Source organism: Sorex fumeus, unplaced genomic scaffold, assembly GCF_029834395.1.
Source record: "Sorex fumeus unplaced genomic scaffold, SorFum_2.1 ptg000014l, whole genome shotgun sequence".
In the NCBI taxonomy this organism is placed as follows: Eukaryota; Metazoa; Chordata; class Mammalia; order Eulipotyphla; family Soricidae; genus Sorex; species Sorex fumeus.
The window spans coordinates 6,829,463-6,848,198 of NW_026606071.1; the positions used below are offsets into that span (position 1 = coordinate 6,829,463).

The window sequence follows — 18,736 nt, forward strand, 5'->3', positions numbered from 1 at the left end:
GTGGTGACAGACTGTACCATGGAGAAATCTGTACCATGGGGAAATTTTCTCAGCAAATTTTAGGTACCCTAAAATTCTTTAGGGTACAGCCATAAATTTTAGAAATTCCTGTAACACTGAAAGGATTCTCTTGGGCACCAGAGGTACAGCAGATAAGGCAACTTCCTGGCATGGGTCAGAACAGGATTTCAGCTCCAGCACTACAAACAGTCCCCTGAGCATTGCTAGGAGTGATCTCTGAGCACTGCCAAGTGTGGCCCAAAAGCCAACAGCAACTACAACAACAATGACAACAAACCCCAGGAATTCCCTTTAGACTGATATAGCATCAGCCACTAAGGTACTCACCACTCAAGAGTGGGCGTGGGAACAAGTACTTGGAGAAAGGTGGAAAGCGACACAGTTTTTTTGTTCCAGCAATACAAAGTTCTCCTAGGGAATAGTTCCTCAACACACAGTTACTTTTCCATCCCAAAGTGACAAGGGGTCAGGGCACTGTATGCTCTGCTTATAGCTCAAGAATTTGGTGGTGGGTTGAGGTTTCTTTAGCCCAGGGCCACAGTAGGCACAAGTCAAGAGATTATTACTCAAAGCATCATTCCAGTTGACTCAAGATCAACTTTTCGGAAGGCAAATGAAGACATAAGTATGAAAAAGAGTCCACAGGTAAATGTGTGAAAGTGAACAGATTTAGAGCATAAATCTACTTCCTTCCCCACGATTCTGGGATTTCTGTGAATTTTAGGCAGCACCTGGGCTGCTGCATGAGAAGGACAATTACAAGGGGCAATATAGAGAAGATGGCTTGTTCTAGAGCTTTGATAGTAATGCTGGGCCAGAGTGATAGTACAGTAGGTAGGGAGCTTGCATTGCATGCGTTCAACATGAGTTTGATTCCCAATATCAGACACATGGTCTCAGAACTCCACCACAAGTGATCCTTGAGCACTGCTGGGTGTGAATCCTAAATAGAAAACAATATTGATAACCATGTTATTAGAATATTTACCCCAAGTGCAATCAAACTGTGTTCTTAGTACTAAATAAAAATTATGTTTTTTTCCAGCATAGAATAAAAAATAGCAACTCACTTTAAGATCAAAATTTCTTTTCTTTTTTTTATAGCTATTATGTTATCTGTTTTGAACTGGAAACTTTCTATCAGAAAATGTATAAGACAGAGTGGTGGGGAGCCATAAATGAAATTGTGAATAGTCTGAGACTGAAAAGATTCCCGCTGTCAGATGCTCAAGTACATGAACAATTCAAGAAAAAATTTGGTGTCAAAAAAGCCATAAAATGCAAGGTATTTCAATGATAGTCACATAATTTAGTGTAAGATGCTACAGATATGTATATAGATCTCAATCAAATGTTTATTCCAGGGATAAACAGGCCAAATAAAGTCTCCAACATGGAGTAGCATAAATAATTTCTATATTTTATACAATGATAAAGGCCCTCCCGTTGATCGTCGATTTGCTCGAGCGGGCCCAGTAACGTCTCCATTGGAGACTTTGTTGTTACTGTGTCTGGCATATCGAATACTCTCGGTAGCTTGCCGGGCTCTCTGAGAGGGGCGGAGGAATCGAACTTGGGTTGGCCATGTTGGCCGCGTGTAAGGCGAACGCCCTACCCGATGTGCTATCGCTCCAGTCCGGCCTCAAGCAAATACAATGATAAATTATAAGTTCCTGACAGAGTACCAAAAATATTAATGAACTTGATCATGGTTAATGACTAATATGTAATGAGTGTTTATTATGTATGCCAGGTACTATTATAAAATTTTTCAACAAATTTCTGGAACCACAGATGGTCCCCTGAGCCTGTGAGGGGTCACCTTGAACACAGAGCCAGGAATAACCCCTGAACACCATAAGGGATGCTCAAAAACAAAATCAAATCCCAAAACAAAACCCAGTACTAAAATTTCTATATCTGTCTCAATACTCTTACAGTTTGTGAAACTATTATAGGTGGTAAACTCACCAAGTTCAAAAGATACACTGATATTTAATTTACAATTTGCTTAATTCCCATCATTTTAAACTTTAATATCCTGTTTAATTTTAAAATATTAGATGCCTAAAAGAAGAGTGACTTTTTAAAATTTTAATTGAATCACCATGAAATAGAGCCACAAGGTTGTTCATGATCAGATTTCAGTCATATGATGTTCCAACATCCATCCCTTCACCAGTGTATATTTCCCACAATCAATGTCCCGAGTTTCTCCCTTGCCACCCAGCCCCAACCCCTCAACCTGCCTCTATGACAGGCACTCTTTCTCTCTCTCTCTCTCTCACACACACACACACACACAGACACACACACATACACACATATTATGTTTCGCAATACAGGTATTGAAAGGTTATCATACCCCTTTACTTTCAGCACTCAGTTCCTGTTCAGAGTGCTCATTTCTCATTTTCAACTATCATTGTCCTAGTGATCCTTTCTCTATCTTAACTGTCCTCCCACTCCCTCCACTTGTGGCAAGTTTCCAGACATGAACTAGTCCTCCTGGCCCTTGTTCCTACTGTCCTCAGGTATTAGTCTCATGCTATGCTTTTTTTGTTTGTTTGTTTTTAATCTCACAAATGGTTACTATCATTTTGTGTCTATCCCTCTCTTGACTCATTTCACTCATCGTAAGCAGAGTGGCATTTTTACCTCTCCATTTCCTAGAGCAGAGAAGAAAACCTGTATTTTTTTTTTTTTAATTTTAAATATTATGAAATATTTATTTTGATATCAAATAATAAAAAATCATAACTTTAAATTCATGAATATGACTTTTTGTTTTATTAGTCAACTTTTGTTAAATACATATATGCATATACCTGCATATTTGTATTTAGCAAAGATTATGGCAGTGTCAGGGCTGGAGCGATAGCACAGCGGGTAGGGCGTCTGCCTTGCACGCAGCCAGCATGGCCGACCCGAGTTCGACTCCTCCGCCCCTCTCGGAGAGCCCGGCAAGCTACCGAGAGTATTCGATATGCCAGACACAGTAACAACAAAGTCTCCAATGGAGACGTTACTGGTCCCGCTCGAGCAAATCGACGATCAACGGGAGGGCCTTTACCTTTACCTTTATGGCAGGATCATACTTGAAATATTATAGAAAATAATCTGGGGTTTGCATCCCTGGCAAATTTCATTTGTTTGTTTTTTTTTTTTTTTTTTTTTTCACTTTTTTTTTTTTTTTATTAGTGAAAAACCATGAGGTACAGTTATAGGCTTACAAATTTTGTGCTTGGGTTTCAGTTATACAATGATCAAGTCCCCATACCTCCACCAGTGCCCGTCATCTATCCCCATGGGTCCCAGCATCCCCCCCCCTCATCCCCCCCCCCCGTCCCATCCTGCCTCTGTGGCAGGGTATTCCCCCTTGTTCTCTCTCTCTTCTTTTGGGTACTGTGTTTTGCAAGAGAGGCTTTGAGTGGCAATCATGTTTGGTCTATCGACTACTTTTAGCATGCTTCTCCCACCCTGGGAGGGCCCTCACAACACCCTTCATTTGGTAATCTCTTCTCTATCTGAGCTTCCTTTTCACCTAGAGCCTGTGGCTGGCCTTCCATTCATGGAGCAAAATTCCTGGTACTAATCTCAGCCATTCCTGTGTGTCACTCTCACTTTTTGTTGCTTTATGTTCCCCAGATGAATGCAATCTTTCTGTGTCTATCCCGCTCTTTCTGACTCTGTATTTTTATTTATTTGTTTGTTTGTTCGTTTGTTTAGAGGACTACACCTTGCAGTGCTTAGGGAATATTTCTGGTTCTGTGTTCAGGAGTGATCCTTGAGAGTGCTCAAGGAACCATATATAGTGGCAGGGATACAATCAGGGTCAGCTAGATGCAAAACAAGCACCTTAGTTCCTGTATTACCTCTCTAGCCCTGGCAAACTATGTTTCTCTAGCCTATATATTCACATTTCTAAATGGCTACATGAGACTTTTTAAAATCAGAGAAGGAACTGGATGATCTACAGTTGCCAATAAAGTAATTTAAAGAAATATTTGTGTTGTCTCTATGGGAAGCTTACCACAAGGCAGTGATTGGTGGGGCAGGGGTGAGTACTGACGCAGTGTTGGAGGGAAGCAGACACTGGTGGGGAGTGTGTGGTGGAATGTTTTATGGGTGAAACTTTACATTAATATTTTTGGAAACCCACTGTGTCTAAAATTTTAAAAAATCCTCCTTAAACTCATCAAAGATGGATCTACAATTCTTCCCTTAAAGAGGGAAGAACGAAGTCTTAATAAATGATTATTTTTTTATTAGTGAAACACCATGAGGTACAGTTGTAGATTTACAATCCCTGTGCTTAGGTTTCAATTATACAACGATCAGACACCCATCCCTCCACCAGTGCCCATCCTCCACCACCATGGATAATGTCCCCCCCACCCCCATCCCCCCATCCCCCCCTGCCTCTGTGGCAGGGCAATCCCCTGTGTTCTCTCTCTCTCCTTTTGGGTGTTGTGGTCTGCAAAAGAGGCATTGAATGGCAAACATGTTCAGTCCATAGTCCACTTTCGACATGCATCTCCCCTCCCTCCTGGGAGGGACCACCAAACACCCTTTATTTGGTGTTCCCTTCTCTATCTGAGCTGCCCTTTCCTCTAGAATGCCCAATTGTCCACTAAGCTACGGAGTAATCCTCCTGGTGCTGATCTCAGCTATTCTTGGGTATTAATCTCCTATTTTGTTACTTTATATCCCCCAGATGAATGCAATCTTTCTATGTCTATCCCTCTCTTTCTGACTCATTTCGCTCAGCATGATACTTTCCATGTTGTACCACTTGTATGTAAATTTCATGACTTCATCTTTTCTAAGAGCTACATAATACTCCATTGTGTAGATGTACCAAAGTTTCTTTAACCAGTCATCTGTTCTTGGGCACTCAGATTTCTTCCAGTTTCTGGCTATTGTAAAGAGTGCTGCAATGAACAAACAAGTGCAGATGTCACTTCGACTATACATTTTTGCCTCTCTGGGATATATTCCCAGGAGTGGTATTGCTGGGTCAAATGGGAGCTCAATTTCTAATTTTTTGAGAATCGTCCATACTGTTTTCCAGAAGGGCTGAACCAGTGGACATTCCCACCAACAGTGAAGGAGTGTCCCTTTCTCGCCACATCCACGCCAGCATCGGTTGCTTTTGTTCTTTTGAATGTGGGCCAGTCTCTGAGGTGTGAGATGGTATCGCATTGTGGTTTTGATCTGCATCTCCCTGATGATTAATGATGTAGAGCATTTTCTCATGTGCTTTTTTGCCATTCGGATTTCTTCTTTGAGAAAGTTTCTGTTCATTTCATTGCCCCATTTTTGGATGGGGTTGGATGTTTTCTTCTTGTGGAGTTTAACCAGTATTTTGTATATCCTGGATATCAGCCCCTTGTCAGATGTATATTCGGCGAATATCCTTTCCCATTCTGTAGACTGTCTTTGTATTTTGGTCACTGTTTCTTTGGAGGTGCAGAAGCTTCTTAGTTTAAGATAGTCCCATTTATCTATCTCTGTTTTCACTTGCTCGGCCAGTGGCGTGGCATCTTTGAAGATACCATTAGCTTCAATGTCATGGAGGGTTTTGCCAACTTTGTCTTCAATGTACCTTATGGTTTCTGGTCTGATGTTGAGGTCTTTAATCCATTTTGATCTTACTTTTGTACACGGTGTTAGGCAGAGTTCTGAGCCCATTTTTTTGCATGTAGCCGTCCAGTGATGCCAGCACAATTTGTTAAAGAGGCTTTCCTTACTCCACTTCACATTACTTGCACCTTTATCAAAGATTAGATGATCATATGATTGAGGGGAGATGTCAGTGTATTCAACCCTGTTCCATTGGTCTGCAGTTCTGCCTTTGTTCCAGTACCATGCTGTTTTAATTATTACTGCTTTGTAGTACAGTTTGAACTTCGGGAGGTTGATTCCTCCCATTTTCTTTTTCCCAAGAATTGCTTTAGCTATTCGTGGGGGCTTATTGTTCCATATAAATTTCAGGAGTGTTTGCTCCATTTCTTTGAAGAATGTCGTGGGTATCCTTATAGGGATTGCATTGAATTTATACAATGCTTTCGGTAGTATTGCCATTTTGACAATGTTAAGTCTCCCGACCCATGAGCAGGGGATATCTTTCCATTTCCTCATGTCCTCTTTTATTTCCTGAAGTAGCGTTTTGTAGTTTTCTTTGTACAGGTCCTTTACTTCCTTAGTTAAGCTGATTCCTAGGTACTTGATTTTCTGGGGCACAATTGTGAATGGGATTGTTTTTTTCATGTTGCTTTCTTCTCTCTCACTGTTTGCATATAGGAATGCCATGGACTTTTGGGTATTGATTTTATAGCCTGCAACTTTACTATATGAGTCTATTGTTTCTAGGAGTTTTTTGGTGGAGGTTATTGGGTTCTCTAAGTATAGTATCATATCATCTGCGAATAGTGAGAGCTTGATTTCTTCCTTTCCTACCAGAATGTCCTTAATATCTTTTTCTTGCCTAATCGCTATTGCAAGTACTTCCAGTACTATATTGAACAGCAGTGGAGAGAGTGGGCATCCTTGTCTCGTCCCTGACCTTAGGGGGAAGGCTCTCAGTTTTTCCCCATTGAGGATGATGCTTGCTGTAGGCTTGTGGTAGATGGCTTTAATTATGTTGAGGAAGGTCCCCTCTATACCCATTTTGGCTAGGGTTTTCATCATAAAGGGATGCTGGATCTTGTCAAATGCTTTCTCTGCATCTATTGATATAATCATATGCTTTTTATCTTTTCTTTTGTTGATATTATGGATTATGTTGATTGATTTCCGAATGTTGAACCATCCTTGCATCCCTGGGATGAATCCTACTTGGTCATGGTGTATGATCTTTTTGATGAGTAGTTGGATTCTATTTGCTAGTAGTTTGTTGAGGATCTTTGCATCTGTGTTCATCAGGGATATCGGTCTGTAATTCTCTTTCTTTGTGGTATCTCTGTCTGCTTTTGGTATCAGTGTGATATTTGCTTCGTAGAAACTGTTTGGAAGTGTTTTTGATATTTCAATTTCGTGGAAAAGCTTAAAGAGGATTGGGAGTAAGTCCTCTTTAAATATTTGGAAGAATTCACTAGTGAATCCATCCGGACCAGGACTTTTGTGCTTGGGGAGACTTTTTATTACCATTTCAATTTCCTTGATGGTGATAGGTCTGTTCAGGTATTCCAGGTCTTCTTGGTTCAGCCTTGGGAGTCTGTCGGAGTCTAGGAATTTATCCATTTCCTCGAGGTTTTGATGTTCCGTGGCATACAGTTTCTCAAAGTACTCCCTGAGGATCCTTTGAATTTCTGTAGTTTCTGTTGTGATGATCCCCTTTTCATTTCTGATTCGGTTTATTAGGGTTTTCTCTTTCCCTTTCTTTGTGAGTTTTGCTAGAGGCTTATCAATCTTGTTAATTTTCTCGAAGAACCAGCTCTTGGTTTCATTGATCTTTCGGATTGTTTTTTGGGTTTCCATCTCGTTAATCTCTGCTCTGAGTTTTATTATTTCCTTTCTCCTGTTCGGGTTGTGCTCCTTTTTTTGGTCCTTCTCCAAGCTCTTAAGCTGTGAGGTTAGGTTACTTATGTGTGCTCTCTCCTCCTTCCTGAGGAATGCTTGTAGAGCTATAAACTTTCCTCTTAACACAGCTTTTGCTGTGTCCCATAAGTTTTGGTAACTCGTGTCCTCATTTTCATTTGTTTCTAGGAATCTTTTGATTTCCTCTTTGATTTCCTGTCTAAGCCACTCGTTTTCAGTAGAGCACTGTTTAATTTCCAGGTGTTTGATTTAGTTTTCTGTTTTTGTATGTGATTTACTTCTAATTTCAGCGCATTATGGTCTGAGAAGATTGTCGATACAATCTCTATCTTCTTAATTTTTTGGAGGCATGTTTTGTGGCCCAGCATGTGGTCTATCTTGGAGAATGTTCCATGTACGCTTGAGAAGAATGTGTATTCAGCTTTTTGTGGATGAAGTGTCCTGTATATATCTACTAAGTCCCTTTCTTCCATTGTTTCCCTCAGATGAAGTATGTCCTTGCTAAGCTTGAGTCTGGTTGATCTATCAAGAGGTGACAAAGCAGTGTTGAAGTCTCCCACTAGTATTGTGTTGCTGTTGATGTCTTTTTCCAAATCTATGAGTAGTTGTTTTAAGTACTTTGCTGGTCTCTCATTAGGTGCATATACATTTATTATTATAAGTTCTTCCTGTTGTACAGATCCTTTGATCAATAAGAAATGACCTTCACTGTCTCTTATGACCTTCCTGACTCTGAAATCGATGTGGTCTGATATTAGGATGGCTACCCCAGCTTTTTTATGGGAGCTGTTTGCCTGTAGGATTGTTTTCCAGCCTTTGACTCTGAGTCTGTGTTTGCTTTGACTATTGAGATGTGTTTCTTGCAGGCAGCAGAATGTTGGGTTCAATTTTCTAATCCATCCTGCCACTCTATGTCTTTTAATTGGTGCGTTTAGCCCATTGACATTGAGAGAGATTATTGTTATGGGATTTTGTCCCATTGTTCTGTTGAAATTTGGTGTATTTGAGAGGTCTGTCTTGCCTTAAAGTAGCCCATTTAGTTGTTCTTGTAACCACGGTTTTGAGTCTATGAAGTTCCTGAGCTGTTGTTTGTCTGTGAAACTGTGTGTTGTTCCTTCTATTATGAATGAGAGTCTCGCTGGGTAAAGTATTTTTGGGGAGGCATTTATTTCATTGAGTTTTTTCACTATGTCCCACCACTGTTTTCGGGCCATAAGGGTTTCATCAGAAAAATCAGCTGTGAATTTTAAGGATGCTCCTTTGTAAGAGATTTCTTTCTTCGATCTTGCTGCTTTCAGAATTTTGTCTCTGTCTAAGGTTTTGGTCATTTTGATCAGAATGTGTCTTGGGGTATTTTTATTCGGATTTCTTCTAGCTGGTACCCTTCGGGCCTCCTGAATATGGTCACAAGTTTTCTTCAGCTCTGGAAACGTTGTAGCAATGATGTCTTTGACAGTTTCTTCTTCATCAAGGTTTTCTTCCTGTACCTCTGGGACTCCAATAATTCTTATGTTATCCCTCTTGGCCTCATCACGATCTTCTCTTGCCATCTGTTCCGGAATTGTGAGTCTCTTTTCCAATTTTTGCTCTTTTCTGGAGAGTCTCTGAACTTCATCTTCGAGCTCACTGATTCTGTTCTCAGCAGCTGTTACTCTGCTGCTGAGGCCTTCCACTGAGTTTTTCAATTCTCCTACGAGATTTTTCAGGTCTGACATTTCTGATTGCATTTTCCTCATTTCTGCCTTCAAATCCTCTTGTCTTCTATTGGCATTGCTTTCCATTGTTTCTTTTAGTTCCCTAAGCATCCTAAGTAGCTCCCTCCTGAATTCCTTGTCAGAGAGGTTGTCTAAAACTGCAGTACTGTTGGTGTCATCTGGGCTAGACTCTTCAATAAGAAAGTTTGGTGGGCTTTTGCGTTGCTTTACCATTGTGAAAGCTGTGGTTTAGTCCTTAACATTCACTGTTACTATTCTGCTTGATATGCAGTGTGAGTTAAGATAGGCTTATGAGTTATTGGCTACTGTGTTTCTAGTGACTGAGTTAAACTAGAGAAGTTTCCATCTAAGAAGGTAGCTTATGGTTCCTATGGCATATGAAGTGGGAAAATATTTCGCGGCCGCGTTAGCGGCCGCGGCTCCGGAAAGAGTCCCTGGCACTGGGCGAGGAGTTGGGAACGTCGATGCAGCTAGCTGGGCATGCGCACAGAAGGTCCCAGGCCTTTGGGGGCGGGCTGTACCTGGTTGGAATAGGAGCCGTTCGCTTGGTTGCCCAGAGCTGGGCCTCCGGGCCCGTCCCACGCAGACCAGGGGGAAAACCGGCTTTCTAGGAGGTGGAGCTAGCTGGGCATGCGCACAGAAGGTCCCAGGCCTTTGGGGGCGGGCTGTACCTGGTTGGAATAGGAGCCGTTCGCTTGGTTGCCCAGAGCTGGGCCTCCGGGCCCGTCCCACGCAGACCCATAAATGATTTTTAAGATTCTCGATTTTTTTCTTTTGGATGGGGAGATCAACCAGTTGATTATAATGACAAGATACTGATTGGTTATATGTTGAAGAAAATATACAATATAAAATACAGGAAAAATTGGTTTCAATCCTGCCTATTCCCACCTCAAGCACCCCTTGCAAAAAAATCATCATTATGATTTGGTTAGAACAGGCTCAGAACTCAATATTTTCTTCTAGCTTTAAAAACTTTCTTTGTTGCCCAAGTGAGTTTTTTCATGAACCTTGTGAAAATGTTATTGTAATTAAGCACCAATTGTATGGTTGTATGAATGCATTTCACTGTTCTTTCCCCATGCAAATCATACTTTTCTCCATGTAAAACACACACAAGACTATCTCCCATATTCACAGATTCACTTTCCAAGGTTTTAGTTACTGCAGTCTGAAAATATTACCTAATGTAATTTAAGTAATATAAATATTACCTAAAATATTACCTAATATAAGATATTTTTAGAGAGACTAAACTCATAGAACTTTTGCTGCAGCATATTGTTAAAATTGTTAATGTGCTTTAGTTGTTGTTATGCGTCTCTTACTGTCTAGTTTTAACATAAGTATATATGTTTATATGCATATATAAAAATACTTCTTATTATAGAGTCAGGGCTGGAGCCATAGCACAGCAGGTAGGGCATTTGCCTTGCACACGGCCAACCAAGGTTCAATTCCTCCATCCCTCTAGGAGAGCCCGGCAAGCTACCAAGAGTCTCCCACCCACATATCAGAGTCTGGCAAGCTACCCGTGACATATTTGGTATGCCAAAAACAGTAACAACAAGTCTCACAATGGAGACGTTACTGGTGCCTGCTCGAGTGAATTGATGAACAACAGGAAGACAGTGCTATAGATTCAGTACAATTCAGTTTCAGGCATCTATTGTAGGTCTTAAAAAGGTAAACCCCATCGATAAGGTAGAATTACTGTATTTTGGGGGAAGAAATAAATTCTGGTCTATTATAATTTTAGAATATACCGTTTGGTATGAAGTCCGCTGTTGAAAGAGGATTATCTGCTGTTTTCCATACACTTAGCCGTAAAACCTCAAGTTCAACTATCAATATTTCAGATGAGACAGGTCATACTCTCTTCCATCATGCTGCGCTACACAACAGGGTTACTATTGTAAGTCAGCTGTGCAATTCCAACTTCAACATTAACCAGAGATGCTTTAATATGTCTACCCAAGGTGTGTACATTTTCAGACTTTTAAATCTTTTTCTTTTAGTAACAGCATTAAGAATGCATGTTGAGGGCCAGGATGTAGCTCAGCAGTAAAGCATTTGCATGTTTGAAGTCCTGGGTTTGATTTTTCAAGTCCAGGAAGAAAACAAAAACAAAAAGGATTATCTGCTGGTTTCCATAACATTCATGATTAAAAAAAATAAAAGAATGCATATGGACCTTACAGCAAGGATAGTTTGCTCTAGAGCAACCTTGACATGTTTGTATTATTTGTTCCAGAAACTCCCCTCCCTCCCTCCCTCCCTCTCCCTCCCTCCCTGTCTCCCTTCCTTCCTCTCTCCCTCCCTTCCTTCCTTCTTTCCTTCCTTCCTTCCCTCCTTCCTTCCTTCCTTTCCTCCCTCCCTCCCTCCCTCCCTCCCTCCCTCCCTCCCTCCCTCCCTCCTTCCTTCCTTCCTTCCTTCCTTCCTTCCTTCCTTCCTCCTTCCTTCCTGCCTGCCTGCCTGCCTGCCCTTCATCCCTTCCTCCCTCGCTCCCTTCCCTCCTTTCCTCCTAAGTCATCCTTCGGCCTCTATGCTTAGGGATCACTCATGGTGGGGACCAAATGTGATTCCAGGGATTGAATCTGAGTCAACCGTACGTAAGGCAACCATCCTACCTGCTGTAATGTCACTCTGGCCCCTTCTTCTAGATTTTTTTTTCAAGTATCATAATTGCTTCCTTACATAGTATTATTTATTTTTTACTTATTGAATCTCTCTCACTTGTATATAAGTTTCATAAAAGCAAGAATTAGATTTTGCCATGATAAAATTCTCAGAAGAAAACCTGGAATTAGTGGGTACATGGGAAATAGTTGTTGAATATTTATATGGATGAATGAGGGTAACATTTGACAATTGCTGGCATAATTAATACATGATGATGTACTATAGAAATCAGACAAGCTAAGATAAAGAGAAGTTCCAGAAGAATACCCATTTCTTATTCCAGGGCTCTCAACTAGCAATAATTGTCTTCTGTTAAGTTTGTAATATAAACTGAAATTATATTTAATTCAAAAAATCCCCTAATGATTTTTAGGATTTATAATTCCTTTATTGATAACCTTGTTTAAACTGGACTGGAGCAATAGCAAAGCGGGTAGGGCATTTGCCTTGCACGCGGTCAACCTGGGTTCGATTCCCAGCATCCCATATGGTCCCCCGAGCACCGCCAGGAGTAATTCCTGAGTGCATGAGCCAGGAATAACTCCTGTGCATCGCCAGGTGTGACGCAAAATAAAGAAAAAAAGTGGTAATTTTCTATTTTAACTTGGTAAACTATCTTAATATGCTATGTTAAATTTGTACACATCAAAGTAAACTGCTTTGTTTTAATCTAGCTGGCTACTAATAAATCCTATCAACATGATTAAAATGTTTTAATATTAAGATATTTTTCTTTCTCAATTAAAAATTTCAATAGAAAATATTTGATAGATGAACCTAATTTAAACAGTCCACCAGTTCAGTTCAATTTAAATGTACTGGAGGTGGGAATAGGTTTTGTGCCTTGGCCTGTTCCCCCTAGCGGCCCAACGGTCGCCATCCTCCAGAGGCCACTGGACAGTCAGGTTTGGGCCCACAGTGATGAGACACATGGGACCTCATGGGATGGGGGTGGAGCTGGCCCTTTCCTCCCCATCCCAATCAGACCCCGAGTCGCCGCCCACGAACGACCTCTCTGGCTCCTGATCAAGCTGCTTAACAGCCAAGATCCCAGAGACGCAGAAACAAATATCAGAAGCCAGCGGCTTTTGGCAGAAATGTTTCCAGACGGCGCAACAGGTTACTATCGCTGGGCCACCCCAACAGGGAAAGGGTGCTGTCCCTCCTCCTGCTCCTCCTTGTCAGTTCAGTGGCCACTGTCCTCCAGAGGCCATTGGACAGTCAGGTTTGGGCCCTCAGTGATGAGACACGCGGGGCCTCACGGGATGGGGGTGGAGCCTGCCCTTTGCTCCCCGTCCCAACGAGATCCTGAGTTGCCGCTCACCAACGGCCTCTCTGGCTCCTGATCAAGCTGCTTAACGGCCATGATCCCAGAGACTCAGGAACAAATCTCGGAACCCAGCAGGCTTGGGCAGAAATTCCTCCAGATTTAATTGTTAAAACTTTGGAATTCCAAAATCACATGGCCACTATTGCTGCCACACGACACCATATGTTATTCATAACCAGCAATTGAAAACAAATTGGCTAGTTTTGCCTTTTCAGCAGATCTGAGTGTTGGGGTAAAATCCCAAATAATAATGGTGGGTCTGGTGTCAAAATATTGAATGCAATCAAAGTAGAGAGAGACTAATGTGGAAATCATCTGCCCCACAGGTAGGGGGAGGGTGTGGGATGGTGGTATACTGGGGTTTTTGGTGGTGGAGAATGGGCACTGGTGAAGGTACGGGTGTTTCATTGAATGATCAAGACTTAAACCCGAAAGCTTTGCAACTGCTCTCATGGTGATTCAAGAAATAAAATTATAAAAAATGTAAAGAAAAAGTAAGGTGGAGTTCATGCCAAATTTAATCAGCCTAATAAGTGGCGGAATAAATAGCAAAACTCCTACATTAAAAAAAATAAAAAATAAATAAAGGTACTGGATACCCTGTTACTTAAGAAGTGTTATCATCTTTTTGTATAAAAAATATTTGTACGTTAAAATCTCTCACTAATCCTGTGACTAAGATTTCTGGCTGCTGAAGATCAGGCAAACTTTGAAGCAGTAATTGCACGACTGTGCTGGCTGGAAATGTCTATTTTTTATTACTTGGCTATTATAAAACTGTCCTCACTGAAAGTTTTACCAGTCACGTGACCAGTTTCCTGAAAGGCCACATTTCCTGATCTGATCTGATAGCCTGTCAGATGCAAGCACTGTGTCCTTGTGGCTTGACCACTGTCACTCAGTCTTGTTTGATATAATTCTGCAAACTGTATCTAATCATTATTCTTATTCAGGTGATTTTATTTGGACTAATTTAGGAAACCACTATTTATTAGAATCATATTTCTGTATATATTCTCTTTTAAAACAGATTCATCCAAGATGGACATAAAAAAAGAAAGAACTGGTAAGACATAAGCAAATTATTTTATCTTTTTGTTTTGTTTTTGAATTTTTTAATTGTAGATATTCTGATTTATAGTACTACTGATGATATAGACTACACACATTCGTGTTCCAGTAGTGTTCCCTCACCTCAACCCCCTCCAATTTGATGTTTTGAATAAGCTCATTGCATATATTCACATATATACAAACTTCTTAGCATCTCCAATATGTTCCCTTACATGAGGATATCAACAGATAATGTTTTGTGTAAATTTTGAAGTATACATTTTTCTTCCCATAGTTTAGTCATATTCTTAAATCTGAGGTCTGAGCATTCCCCCTTCCAACCTCTCACTTTTTTTCCTGCTGTGTGACTGATGACAATTGAATTTTTTTTAATTTTATTTTTATAAAGTTGTTCACAATTATATTAAATATTCCAACACCAATCCCACCACCATTACACCTTCCCACAATCTTCATTTCAAAGTTTCCCACCACCACCCATGCCTGCCCCAAAGTCAGATCTTAAATTATTTTGTATTGCTTGTTATGAATAATCTGCTAAAAACTATTCAAAAAATTTTTCTTAGAGGAAAGTGTGTGAAAATTGTTGTATCTCAACTTAGAGCCATTAAGTCCTTGTGTAAGAGATTACTAACATGTTATTACAGGTTGAGCCTTGTGTCCTAATATATATATTATATATATTTATATATGATATATTATATTTGCCCGAGCGGGCCCAGTAACGTCTCCATTGGAGACTTTGTTGTTACTGTGTCTGGCACTGGGCTGGAGCGATAGCACAGCAGGTAGGGCGTTCGCCTTACAAGCGGCCAACATGGCCGACCCGAGTTCGATTCCTCCACCCCTCTCGGAGAGCCTGGCAAGCTACAGAGAGTATTCGATATGCCAGACACAGTAACAACAAAAAGTCTCCAATGGAGACGTTACTGGGCCCGCTCGAGCAAATCGACGATCAACGGGAGGGCCTTTACCTTTTTATATTATATTATGGGCTGGAGTGATAGCACAGCGGTAGGGCGTCTGCCTTGCACACAGCCAGCCTGGCCGAGCCGAGTTCAATTCCTCCGCCCCTCTCGGAGAGCCTGGCAAGCTACCAAGAGTATTCAATATAACAAACACAGTAACAAGAAGTCTCACAGTGGAGACATTACTGGGCCTGCTCGAGCAAATCGATGAACAATGGGAGGACAATGTGACAGTGGACAATATGATATTATATTATATATTCATATACAATATTATATTATATATTGTATACAATATATTATATTATATATATATGAAGGTTCAGACACGGCTTGCTTGGCCAGCTCCCTGGGCAGAAGCAGGCGCATGGCTGTTTGGATCTTCCATGACTTGATGTTTGAGGGCTTGTTGTAGTGTGCCAGGTGGGATGCCTCACCGGCGATGCACTCGACCCTGCATCTCCCAATGCGGAGACCCATTATAAGACACTTCCTACCCATTTTCCATGATTACTACACCATATCTGATGAGGTTCAGACAGTAAGCAACAAATCATAGAGAAAAATATAGAAATATATGCCTCTCAGAGAGCCCGGCAAGCTACCGAGAGTATCTCGCCCACACGGGCAGAGCCTGGCAAGCGTATTTGATATGCTAAATACAGTAAGGACAACAGGTCTCATTCCCTGACCCTGAAAGAGCCTCCAATCATTGGGAAAAGATGAGTAAGAAGAGGCTGCTAAAATCTCAGGGCTGGGAGGAATAGAGAAGTTACTGGCACCCGCTCAAGTAATTTGGCGATCAACAAGATGACAGTGATATAAAGGTTGGTTGCCTTCATTTTTATATGCCATCAAATATGGCTTGCTGTTCTTAGTACATTAGTGGCATAAAGTATGAGATGTCGTGCAGCCACAAAGGCGCCCCAAGAATTCTAAAATTTTAAATAGAATGATAGTGCTGGAGTTAACCTTTCAACTGGACGGTGACTTTGGGATCTGGAGGCATCTCTGCAGCTTATTGTCAACTTATTTTTCTAAAAGTAGGCTCAAACATGGGTTTTATGTCTTAAAAAGACACTTGATAGGTTGGAGAAATCAGTTCAAAGGGCTGAGTGTGTTCTTTGCATGAGGGATGCCAGGTTCATCTTGACATTGAATGATTCCTGAGCACCAGCAAATATGGCCCCCCAAACCAAAAATAGATGAATAAATCTAAAGTCCCTGACATAATTTAGATATGCTATCATTGAGTGATAGCACAATACATGAAAACTAAATAATAAATCATTCTTTACTGAGGAAAGGGGCTTGACCCAATCGTTGAATAAGCAAAAATACATGTTAAGAGGCTTTACTTTCTCTAAGTTTATCTAAGAAAGCCTACCTCTAACCCCTACAATTTAAGAAGTATTTGTTAAAAATAACACTCCTTCCCCCAAAAAAAACCCTATTTACAAAGGCCCCAAGTTTTGTAAGGGAAGGGCAATGTTTACTTAAGGGGTGCCACCTTCCATTGGGAGAGGTACATAGTTCACAGCTCATTACCAGGACTTCACCTCCTTAATTCCAAGTCTTCTAGCATCCCCACCCCTCAACACACACACACACACACACACACACACACACACACACACACACACACACAGAGAGAGAGAGAGAGAGAAACAAGAAGTCAAAGCACAGAAGTGGTTGGGATCCCTTGGGGCAGAGGGCAGGCCTGCAACTTGGGATAGTTTATTGCTAGAGCAAATTTTTCTGTGTGAGTCACTGGGGATCATCCCCAGTACCACAAAAGTTGGAGCAAAAGGGGAAAGGAGAGGGGAGAAAAGGGAAAGAAAGAACCTCACACTTGCAGCTGTGTGACTGCGTATTTCTCATTCTATTGCTCTGTCTCTACCTTCTTTCCTTTTCATTTCTTTGTATCATTCTGACAACATTGCATGATGTCCTTTTGTTGGTGTTGTTTGTTTATTATTCTTCACTTAATATAATCTCCACAAAGGTCAAGGATTTAGTTTGGTTTGCCCTGGCATCCTCGTTCTCAATAGAAAACCCTGCCATTAGGAAGTTCCTGGCAAAGTAACTGCAGTGAGTTCCTGGATAGCAGCTGAAAGTCACAAGCTTAATAAATGTACAGGAGGTGCTGCTGGTATTCATAGAGGAAAGGGACGGGCAGGGAGGGTTCTCCACCAGAGAAGAGTTCCTTCAGCCATTACAAACTCCTTCAAACTGTCTCTAATTTAGCCGAAGACAGTGATTCTCACCCTGCCATTGCTGGCTTTGTGTACTTCATGGATAGTTCTTTTCAGTAGAGGATTGTCTTGTTCATTGTAGGATGTTCATTCATTCTAAATGTACCTAGTTGTCCTTACTAGGTATATTGCCAGCCGTCAGCAGGCAGCAGCCCCCAGGTGTCACAACAAAATATGTCATTGACCAGAGCTGGTATTGGGTGCAGGAGAGGTGGGAAAGAGCACTGTATCTCACTACTATGGGATGAATGTTCAAGAACAGAGGAGTCACACTGAGTTTTTATGAAATGCACATTCTGTTCAGAGCACCAGGGCAGGGGTCAAGATTCTACAGTTCTAGTCAAGTGTACTTTAAAACAGTTTTTTAAAAATACACAAATGGGGGAGAGTAAAGGCATAGTTATTTCTACTCCTAGATTATGCCAAAATGGTTTTTGAAGGATTGTGGAGAGCAGAGCTAGGGGCTCATGGGGTGGCTGAGACAGTTTTTAAAACCCAAGTCATTTTCATGTTTTTCATGCTCCCATTGTTCTTCTTAGATTGAGATAAAATATGCTCCAAAAATTGAATGATTTGGTCTCAGCCAATGCTCCTGGGCTATGCAGCCTCAGAGCAGACTCTTTCCCTGCCCCAGTTAGGTGAGACTCTAATAACCCCACAGGTTACTCTGTGGTAAATCTACAGGCCGGCAGTATATTACAAAACAATGCTTTGGTGAACTCAGCCTGCTGGAAGAAACAGGTTGCTTTTTGAAATGTGCGAGTGCTCTCTCTCTCTCTCTCTCTCTCTCTCTCCTCTTCCCCTCTCCCTCTCTCCTCCTCCTTTACTCTCTCCCTTCCCTCCTTGTCCTCTCCTTCCCTCCCCTGTATAACTGGGTCCTCCTTGTATAACTGAGCAACTGAAACTCAGACTGGTCCACATAGCATTTTGCCAGTTACAATTAAGATTTTTTTCCTACTCCTGCCTTGGTGCCCCTGGGTTTATGCTCTGGTAAGCTGTAATTTTCTAGATCTGCTTGCCTATCTCCACGTTTGGGCAGGACCAGGCAGTGTGTTTTGTACAATAAACTCACTTCTCTCGTGGATCTATGAAGACTTGTTGATTTTAAAATTCTTTTCCTGAGTCATAATTTTTTTCTTTTTTGGGTCA

At 41.2% G+C, this 18,736-nt stretch overlaps 1 protein-coding gene across 1 annotated transcript in view; it reads left to right on the top strand.

Annotated features, from left to right (window-relative positions):
* The window catches only part of ANKAR (ankyrin and armadillo repeat containing), an 87,667-nt gene that overhangs the window by 13,212 nt on the left and 55,719 nt on the right, over positions 1 to 18,736 (top strand). The window contains exons 5-6 of the mRNA XM_056111609.1: positions 1,126 to 1,306; positions 11,038 to 11,257. Of these exons, the coding sequence (XP_055967584.1) occupies positions 1,126 to 1,306; positions 11,038 to 11,257 (401 nt within the window). The remainder of the gene's footprint in view (positions 1 to 1,125; positions 1,307 to 11,037; positions 11,258 to 18,736) is intronic.